At 38.7% G+C, this 10717-nt stretch overlaps 1 protein-coding gene across 1 annotated transcript; it reads right to left on the minus strand.

Moving 5' to 3' along the window:
- Positions 1 to 5926: 5926 nt before the first annotated feature.
- LOC126782886 (zinc finger CCCH domain-containing protein 6) lies at positions 5927 to 10717 on the minus strand. The gene is made up of 4 exons (XM_050508227.1): positions 10337 to 10717; positions 7272 to 7481; positions 7046 to 7170; positions 5927 to 6959 (listed from the first exon to the last, which is right to left on the minus strand). The coding sequence occupies exons 1-4, from the start codon at positions 10388 to 10390 to the stop codon at positions 6056 to 6058; spliced, it is 1293 nt and encodes a 430-aa protein (XP_050364184.1). The 5' UTR covers positions 10391 to 10717; the 3' UTR covers positions 5927 to 6055.

The following is a 10717-nucleotide window of genomic DNA, read 5'->3' on the forward strand; positions in this document are numbered from 1 at the left end:
AGTGATGGTTTTGTTTAAGGAAGCAGCCGGATAACGAACAATGGATAATGCTATTGGGCCAGCCCACAGTGAAGGCTGCTCTCTTTTTTATGCGTGAGTGAGAAGTTTTGAGCTGGACTATGATACACAATCAGTTGTCGAGTGAGAAGTCTTGAGTTCGACTTGGATACACGATCAGTTGTGAATTGGACGATACGAGAAAACACGATGTGTGTTCAGGGTTTGGATGATAGTCGGAGATAGCATCCAATATAAACACATACATGAAATGTTTGATAGAGGCCTAGAGCTAAAGCACAAACACTCTAAAATAAGCAAAATGCAAAGAAAAATCTTTGGAGACACAAATATGAAAATACCAATATGAGAAAAACTTAAAGCAATAATAGATTCAGTTTGAACTTCACTCTTGAGGAAAATGTCTAACAGTTCTCAAAATGGCTAAATGCGAAGACAAATGTGTTGAAGGTAATAGTCCCATTGGCCTTTAACTAATAATGTCGATTCTGTCACAGTCCCTGATATTGAAAGCGGTTGCTACAGCCTGCATATGAATTCTAATGTAGAAGGAAGTACTGCTGAGTAGCTTGTTTTCTTTCCACCTTTTCTTCCCTCACCGGTGTTCTATGAATTCTACCCAGATGACTCCGGGACCAGGGACCAAACCACTCTTCAACAGGACTGATAACAAGTTTTTCTAGTTCAACAGCATTCTCTATCAAGTACCTGATAAGTTCTAAATCACCGGTACGACCATGATAGCCTGCAACTTCCACCACCCTAAGGAAATGATGGGAGCATTTGGGAGCTTGCTTAATCTCACTCTTTTCAGATAAATAATAATATCTAAAAGATATAGTGTTTGACAACTGCATCAAGGAAACAAGTTAGTGTATCAGATGAGAACCAAGAATACTGACTATGCACCATAATAAAAACACGCGCTTTTTCGATCATCATCTATCTCAATGATAGTTAATACTTGCACATTTGCACAAAAAATGCAATAAACTAAATTCAACCACAGTTGCATCAATTTAGAGATTGCAGGTATGATCTCGTAATAGTACCCCAAAAAAAATGACATGACAAATAAAAGACAGTAAGAAAGATGCACGCCACATATCTCATATGGCACCATGCCCTAATAAAACCATTGAGGATAAACAGAGTTATCCAAACAGCTCGAAAAATACCAAGTTTTAGTAAGAATATACCTGCAATACAAGTCTGTGCAAATAAGGAGATGCCATCATAAAAGAAGCCAATTGAAGAAGGCAGCAACTGTCAAGTTCCCTCACTCCTAGTGTCAAATGCTTGAGATTTAAATATGTAGGAAGTACATGTATCTCATTGTTTAGCTGAAAACCAAACAAAGTAATAAGGCGCTAACATAATCCAACAAGAGGGCAGTTCAAAACCAACACAATACTAACCATAAATCCAGGCAGCCTTAAAACCTCTGGATGAAAATTACACTGTTCAAATGAAATCCGGGAAACAGAAATTGAGACCTCAACCAAGCTCTGGAACATTCCTAAGCCGCAAGTTAATCCCAAATCCAACATAAATAAATGTACAAGGTTGACATCACAAATCTCAATGTTCACAGAATTATTAACCCGAACGCGTAAGTATTTCAAGGCAATCGATGGACCGATAACTTTAAAACGACCCAAACTTGGAGTATTAGGCATTTGAACCACTGTTAATCGCTCAAGAACTGGGCAGTGAGACAAGATGCACTCCAGAACTTGTCCAGTAAGTCCGTTAACATATACAAACTTGAGACTTAGATCTCTTAGCTACTTCAAGCAATTGAATGCACTAAAAGAATTCACACAAGGGTGTTCGGTCTCAGGTTTAGGGAACAAGTGGTTTAAATCAGACTCAGCTAATCCGTCCTCATCTAAAACTTGGTGCGAATGGGGAATAGTATTAAACACCGCCTTAATCCCGTTTGAAGCAATTGTGTCATGCGGAAGAAACAAATTAAAGTCTTGAACTCTCTTATTCAAGGCGAATCGAACCAATGTACGAATGGTGCTTTCATACTTGGGATCATATATATCGGCATAGACCTTAAACAGTTTGATGGATTGGCCTCTATGTTGTTTCACGACACTATGCACCCAATTCAAGTACATATCAAGTTTCGACTTGAGTCGCTGTAGACTGAACTTGGGTCCAAAAAGAATATCACGTCGAGTGGACAGAACACTAGTAGCTGCTGCTTCCTTTAGAGACAGCAGAGAGACTATACTAACTATAAGATCATCTGGAAGTGTACTAATTCTGTCCAAATTTTGTCTAGCCTTGAATAAACCCTAAAACAATCAAAACGACAGAATCAGAAAACCAATAAGACCAAAGAGCACTCTATCTCAGATTCTCAATCAGACCATATTAGACTAATAGGGGTTAACTGGTTTTTTAAGAGCATCCGCAGCGGCGAGCAATTTTGCCGGCGTGCTCGAGCAGGAGGAGGGACCAGTCGGAGGAGCTCGAGCAGGAGAAGGGGAGGCTCGCACCGGCGAGCAGGAGGAGGCGAGCTGCTCGCCCAGTCAACCCAGCCGCGGTGCTCGTCCGATCGCTCGAGCAAATTTTGCTCCGGCGTTTGCTCGATCGCCTGGCGGAGCCCACCGCCCGTGGGTGACGTCAGGCACGGGCGAATTTTTTTTATGTTAGGCGCGTGCGCCAAAAAAAAAAAGCGAGCCAATGAATGGCTGCCACGTGTCAAGCAGATTGGCCAACGGTCCAATTGATCTGGGCCTTCCATTTTGAATCAGAAATTTCGATCCAACGGTCAGAATTAATTAGCAACGGCTACTATTTGATCATAACGGAAATAAACCCAAAAAATTGTAAAAAAAATCCCCAAAATTTCAAAATTCTCCCAAAAAATTGCCTATAAATACTACTTCAATTTGTTATGAACTCACACCAATTTGTGCACAACAAATTTCACATCTTCCTCCATCTCCTCTCTCTTTTCGTTTAGCATTTTTTTCTAAAACAATGGGCACCCATTGGCTTCCTTCCGAAGATTTACAAATGTGCATTTCTTTTGTCCGTCATAGCATTGATGAATATGACGGTAACAAACAAAAGAGGGACAAATTGTGGGAGACAATTCATGACGATTATATGCAAAATTGGGTGCTAGCACCGGGTGAGAAACCTCCGAAGGAGCCAAGGACCCGAATCGCGCTCGCTTCTCACTACAACAAGTTCAAGCTACTCTTGCAAAAATGGGGCGAATGTTTGGCGGCATCACGACAACGTATAGCTAGCGGCACTTCGCTAATGGACGAAGTAAGTACATTGTGTTATCATATATTATAATTTTTATTTGATTATATGAATTAAATTATGTAATTTATATCTAATTTGTTTAAATATATAGCATTGTTTACATATTTAATTATTTTAATATATCTAATTTTATTTACATTATTTATTTTATTGAATTTGTTTAAATATGTAGCATTGTTTACATTATTTATTTTAATATATCTAATTGGTTACATTATTTGTTTTATCTAATTTATTTAAATTATGTAATTAAATAAATACCTAATATAAGTTTTTTACATCAGGAACGACAAGCTCAATCATGTTACTATAATGCCAAGAAGAAAAAGTTTACACACTTTGAATGTTGGGAAGTGGTTAAAGATCATCCATCTTTCGTTGCGGTGCTACCTACTACTCCATCTCCATATGCAAGTAGTTACCACGGTATTCCTTCCGCAACTGAATCATCTCCAACCATCAATTTGGATGACGACCAATTGAATGAGACACCTCAAAGCAACATGACAACTCCATCGAGTCCACCTAGACCAATGGGAACCAAGGCGGCAAAGGAAGCTAGGCGCCAAAAGAAACATGGTAAGACTCCTATTGAGCAACGGGTGGAGGTTTTGCATACCATTGCAAGTGACCAAGCATCATGGCATACCAAGAGGCTAGCCCATAATGAAAGTGAGCTTAATTATTATGCGGAGTACATAGACATTCAAAAGTGAAAAGAAGCAAGGGCGGAAGAAGAGTTACGATTGAAGAAACAAGAGAATGACACAAGGATCATGACAATGGATTTGGAGGCTATGACCCCAATCTCGAAAAGGTATTTTACCAAGAGGAAACTAGCAATCCTTAATGAAGGAGAAGCTAGTCAAGATCAACCTACCGATGAAACATATTCGGATTGTTATCACCCAAATCGCGTGCTTTTTCCATAGTAGTTATAGTATTGTACTAAGAATAAATCTGGGCTTGGCTCGTCATTTTATGTAATTTAAATTTTTTGAGAAATAAAATGCAATTTATTTATTAAGTTGAAATTGAAATACACATTAAATTAAAACACATACTGAAATTAAACACAAGCTTAATAATTAAACACAAACATCATGAAAACACACAATAAAACATATTTAAAGTATTTCACCGGTTTCCACTCTCCAAATGTGTTTCACCAAGTCTTTCTGGAGCTCTCGATGGATGTAAGCGGATTCGAGATCGGCAACACGGTCGTGAAACCGTTGTATATTAGCTCCATCTCTACTGATTGGCTCAAAAAGAACTCGATTCCCTTGTGCATTCACCGGCCCATCATAAACCCGGAAAGCCCTCGATGGGTTTTGCAAGTCTTCTTCTTCTTCCTCATCATCATCCTCATCATCCACATACTCTTCCTCAACAATCATGTTATGCAATATAATGCAAGCTAACATGATTGTAGTCATTACCGATTTGTGGTGCAATGTACAACTATGACGTATAATTGCCCATCGAGATTGCAAGATGCCAAATGCCCTCTCCACATCTTTCCGGTATGCCTCTTGTTTCTTTGCGAAGAGCTTATCTTGCGGCGTCTGGGGATTGGAAATTGTTTTGACAAATGTAGAGTACCTTGGATATATTCCGTCAGCCAGATAATAAGCTGTGGTGTACCTCTGTCCGTGGACTTCGAAAATCTTATCAGAAATTTGGTCCAATTATTTTGCTGACAGTGACACGTGTCAATTCTCTACTAGTCGAAAATCTTATCGGAAATCTGCTCCAATTATTTTAGCGACAATGACACGTGGTAGTGACACGTGTCAATTATCTATTAGTCGAAAATCTTATCGGAAATTTTGAATAATATCGAGTCGATAATGACACGTGGCACATTATTATTGGTTGTAAATATATCTGATAAAAAAAATTAATTATTTCACAACAAGACAAAATTGAATTGCTCAAGCAAATTGTAAATGGGTGTGTGAAAAAATCGATTTGCTTGAGCAAAATATGAAATCGATTTGCTTGAAGCAAAATTTGCTTCTGGCCCTACCATTTGCTTGAGCAAATGCAATTTATGGGTGCGGATGCTCTAAGGGTTTACCTTCTCTGGCTGAGCGTCATAAGAAGATCTATACGACATGGAGCCTTACAAAGGTCGCGCGATCACACACGCCCGTGTCTCCAATCACTCGCCGTCTCTTCAGAGCAACAGTTCGAGACTAGTGTAGTGGGAAAATGAGGGTTTTACGTGGAAGTGGCTTGACCCAAAAAAGGTGGGAGCGGCAGTGTGGGAAAATGAGCGCGAATAAAGAGGCTTAATGGGCCTCTGCTCTCCGGTTATAAACCATTTTTTAGACGGAGGCCCATTAAGTTTCTTACGGAGAATGAAAATGAAAATGTAGTGGTATTTTTCGTTTCGTAATCAAAATTCGGTAGGAGATTAGATGGGAGGGAGTGAAATAGGTTCTTTTCCATTAAACTAGCTATGATTGGCTGATAATTAGTACCCAAGTTCGGTTCAATTTTCAAAAGAAGCGACTCAAGGAAGCACTGGATAAAAATGGATGAAGAGAACCCCGGAAACAAGTGTATTGTTGCCACAATTGATATTATGACATGGAGGCTTCCATTGAAAGCTCCTCTAAGGAGAGTGAGTGATAATAAATTAAACAAATTTTGAAAAACAACTCTTGAAAGAAATTTGAGCCACACTGAAGGCTCTTCATTTGAAATGAAAAATGTACATACAAGCACTACATTAACTACTTATCTCCCTATCAAGTTTCATTCTCTTGGCATTCTGCACGTCGGGCACACGATTGCCCTGCTGTTGGAAAGATGCATCATGTTGGAAAGAACAGTTTGCTCCATGGCGGCAACCCCTCGAACTATTGAAGTATATGCAAGGCTTCATAATCTTAGGCTTTGAATCTCTTGATTTGTAACCACTAAACGGTTCATGGTTTGCTGAATGGTTGCCTTGACGACTACCAAATGGTGGAAACGAGTCGTGTGTATCCCCTCCATGTTGTTGAATCAAGCTTTTATAATAGTTGATATCCTTTGCTGGGGGTGGTCCAACAGCAGGCGAGGATGAAACTGGCATGGTTGATCTCGAAGATTGATCAGAAAGATGTCCCATACCACCCATAGTTGCCTGAGGATAAAAATGTGCACTTGATGAAGTGGTAGACAAAGGTGTGATACTTTCTGTCTTACTAATGTGAAGAGGGATGGAATCTGATGTAGTCATGGATGGTGATCTAGCCACTGCCTGTGGATCTGTAACCAATTTCTCAATCATCTTAGGGTTGCTCAGAATCTTAATCAGCAGTTCAGGGTCAATCATATTTCCATGGTCATTGTTGCCATTCATGATTGCACCAAGGGCAGCAGCTACAACGTTCGGTTCAACCCCTACAGGCGTCCCGACAGTTGGCTTACTGGAAGCAATGAGATTTCCATTACTAGCTGCATTGCTATGAGATTGGGGTGGTATTCCATGGGTTGGTAGGAAGGATGGTGAACTTGTAGAAATCTTAAACGGTGCCATCAATTCAGATGATGTATCAACTGCTGCATCTTCCTCTTCGACAGGAGTAATAGGTATTGAAAGAGGTTGTACATCATTGGGAATAGACTCCTCCACATCTACGAAGGGGCTAAAAGGATGACAAGTGATTTAGTTCAACAGAGGGTAAAATCCAAGAAACATGCCACAATTAGATAATAAGGATAAGAAACAAACTTCGGAGGAATAGCAGATTGCCGAGGATAAACTGCTTCCAGTACTCGTAATTCTCTCTGATTCTCGCTCTGCACCTCTTTGCTTTCTTCTCCAGCGACAACTTGCCAAGCCAAGTTCAGTACCACCTGCGAAAAATTAGTATTATGCATCAAAAATCTCAAGAAGAATTCAACACTGCAAGGTACATGATCAGGGTTATTTTGCAATGCAAAAGTTCATATTTTACCCTAGGAGGAGATTTCCATCTAATTAGAGGAATTTGAGACAAGTCAATCTGCAGCTGATTTACTGGATGAGCACTCTCAAAACCAGGAGGCAGATTTTCATCAGAACCTGTTCCAGATGAATGTGACAACCAGGATGTCTTTGCTTGGAGGTGATCTTGAGCACTCAACCCAACTTGTGAAGGAGATTCCTCCAACAGAAACAACTTAACCTGTATATAAGAGACGAAAAAGAAGTTAAGTACAGTGTACTGTCTATGATACTTAAAGTCATTAGGCCTTAGCATCATTCTTTATTAACTCCACAATATGCACAGGTAAACTGAGCTGGGGACTACAAGTATAAACTGAGCTGGGGACTACAAGTATAAACATCCAAGCAGGATGAGAATGGAACTTTAATATCAAATGAAAAGGTACCGCAAAGTTGCTAAACTATAGAATGCTGTAAACAAAACAAATTATACCATGATAGCATGCATCACTCAAGCAGTTCTCAAAACAAAGAAAGGTAAACTCATCCCTAATATCAAATCTTGCTATTCATCACTAGTAACAAAGATTTGCATATGAATTTGATTGTTATTGCTTTTACCAGTGAATAATCTTTGGATGGAGATTGCAAAACTACTAGCGGCCAAAGTAAACCAGAAACCACGATTTCACATATAACAAGAGATAAACCAACTAAGGCTAACTAGTATCAAATAGTTCAATGAAAAAGTGGTCAGTGATTGGCAACTTAGCAGGATTGAAGTATATACACTCCTAGACATAGTGGCTGGTATATTACAGTACGCTCCTGAACAACAGGAAAATGTTAAAAGTTAAGTGTTGCATCCTCGACTTCCCTCATGACATTTGGCATCTCAAAACAGAAAAACCAAAATCAATTCTGAATTCCAAGTTTCACACATCAACCCAACATATTTGAATCTCTTTCACGTAAATAGACACCTAACAACTTGCAGAAATCAGCATCTTTCATTCTTAAAAATAAAAGAAGCAAAATTATAATGATATAGAAGAGCCATAGGTATCTACCACCAGGCCGACGGTGGATAGGTGAGGTCAAGGAAAATGGTCAATGGACATGCTTTGACAAGTTTGGTTGTGAAATGGAGCTTAATGTCTCATTTAGCTATATCGATTACTGATGATTATACCTTACATCCAAAATATTCTTCTAAAACCCCAACCCATACCCTGACAACAATTAACGGGTGCAAAAGAACTCGGATATTCTCAAGAGTATAGATGTATCGAGTGTTGTGCGTTCTGGGATACTAAATGGATTGCCGACCAAGATCCAAATGACCTTTCGCTTTCTTAGTGTTGCATGCCTCAGCGTGAATCTGAAAATTAATACTACTATTTGGCCCTCCCATGTTGGAAGCGGCTCAAGTCTTGGACTCAATCTCCTCTTCAAACAAAAAAGAAAAGAAACCATTTTAGAAACATTTCACTTCTGAAATAAATTCAATCCATGCTAATGAATGGCACAAGAAAAACAAACAAATCTATAATAGAATAGAAAACATGTTTTCCCTATAATTTGTTTCTTCTGCATTCTCATAAATTATATAAACTGAAACTAACGAAGTTCAAGAAAGAAAAGCACCACACCATTCAAGACAGCAACTACAAAATAGAGTCACAATAAACCACATAAGTAGAAAAATGCAGAAATGACATAAAGATACAGTGTTTAAAGACACAGTATAATCAGTTTTTAGAATCCGCTACTTATGGTGCCACACTCAAATGGAATGCCACTAGCAAAAGGATCTTATAAGAGAACCAGGATTGGCTACTCGTCAATGAAGGAATTCAGCAACAAAGTAGGAAATGAGACCACATTAAGCAATTTTCTTGTTCTTGTAGAACCTTTTCCACATGATGTCAAAACTTCTCAAAAACAACACTTCCCAGGTTTCATTGCATAAGACCACATAAGTATAACATACGCCCTGATAGCATCTACCATCACTTATATCATTATTATACTTTTTTTCTTCTGCACAGACAATTATCAATCCAACATTCTCAAGATCCTTCAAATTTCAGAACTTGAATTTGTAATATGCATTATGTTTGATTATTATATTCCCAGTGCATATGCTCGTCTGTTTGAAATTATATCACACAGCCCAGAAATGGTTTTACTGCCAAAATTTGCAGATAAGAGAGAAGTTTTATCCAGTCTTATAGTCAAATTCTTCTTCGTGAGTTGCTCATCTTCCTATGCACCTCTAAGCAACTTGTTTCCACTGTTCATCGCCCCTCTTAGCTAATTGCCTTGACAAGACAAATGACAATTTCATCAAAACAGCCCCCCGTTTTAGACAAATTTTATTCAATTTTGAGAAAAACGGAAAGCAGATGTTTTGTCGCGTCATGTAAGAACTTCAAAATAAGCAAGCACCAAGTCAAATAATACGATATCTGAGCTCCACAACGAACTCAGCGTCATTGAAAAAATATTATGTTCATTGTCTTCTGACCTTAAAATTATGGCCTTAATTAGAAATTACCTCTACAACACTCTACAAAAAAAAATAGTGTAGTAGTTTGCATATCTTCTAAAACAATCTCAGTTCTAATACTAAAGATAAACACTTCATCTCTTTCATCTCTCTGTCATACGTACGCAGTAATACCAACAGGTTCACACGCAAAGCAATTCAAACTGAACTATTGCAATCGGACAACAATAATCAACAAAAACAGTACAGTACTTTTATGCAACTTTCTTCAGCTACCAAATTCTGTCATGCTATAATGTGTTCCAAAAATGCCTCAAAACAAGAAGCCAACTCAAACAAATAGTAACCAACTCAAACACCATACTCGACATCGAAACCATAAATCAAGTCGAAGTCATGAACAACCAAAGAACACAGATCAAACCAAACCCACTCAATCAAGTACAAAACACAGAGATGAGATTTTCACACGAGTTCAGATAACTGATTGCTGGTGTTCAATTTTTCACTTGCAACAACAACAACAACAACCCCCAAAAACCAAAACGAACCAATTTGGTCACTGAAATGCAACTTTATACCTGATTAAGATTAACATCTGAAGCCCAAGAAACCCGTTTCTGCAATCCCCGCATATTATGTAATACAAATCCCAACAACAACAACTCGAATCCTTCTTCTTTTCCTGCTCCAATTTCTTTACTTTAAAAAGAGTTTCAATTTCTGGTCCGATCAAACCGTCAAAACCCCTATTTTCTTACTCTCAGATTCGAAAGTCGAAACCCTAGTCTTTACTGTGGTCTTCAGCCTCCGAATCTAAACTACAACAGAGCCGATTCAAGTCGATCCAAATCGAAAAACCTCTACGTGTCTGAATGCCGATCTCAAATCTCTCAGAGTTGGCTAGTAGCAAAACCTAATTTTGACACGAAATCCAATCCTCTGGTTTTAGGCAATGGCCG

Source organism: Argentina anserina, chromosome 2 (genome assembly GCF_933775445.1).
Source record: "Argentina anserina chromosome 2, drPotAnse1.1, whole genome shotgun sequence".
NCBI classification, from domain to species: domain Eukaryota; kingdom Viridiplantae; phylum Streptophyta; class Magnoliopsida; order Rosales; family Rosaceae; genus Argentina; species Argentina anserina.

Excerpts from the sequence above, each read along its gene's own strand:
- LOC126782886 (XM_050508227.1), bottom strand. The coding sequence starts at position 10,390 with ATGCGGGGATTGCAGAAACGGGTTTCTTGGGCTTCAGATGTTAATCTT. Across the intron at positions 7,482-10,336 it reads CAGATGTTAATCTTAATCAG|GTTAAGTTGTTTCTGTTGGA; the intron begins GTATAAAGTTGC and ends TCTTATATACAG. Across the intron at positions 6,960-7,045 it reads CAATCTGCTATTCCTCCGAA|CCCCTTCGTAGATGTGGAGG; the intron begins GTTTGTTTCTTA and ends TCATCCTTTTAG.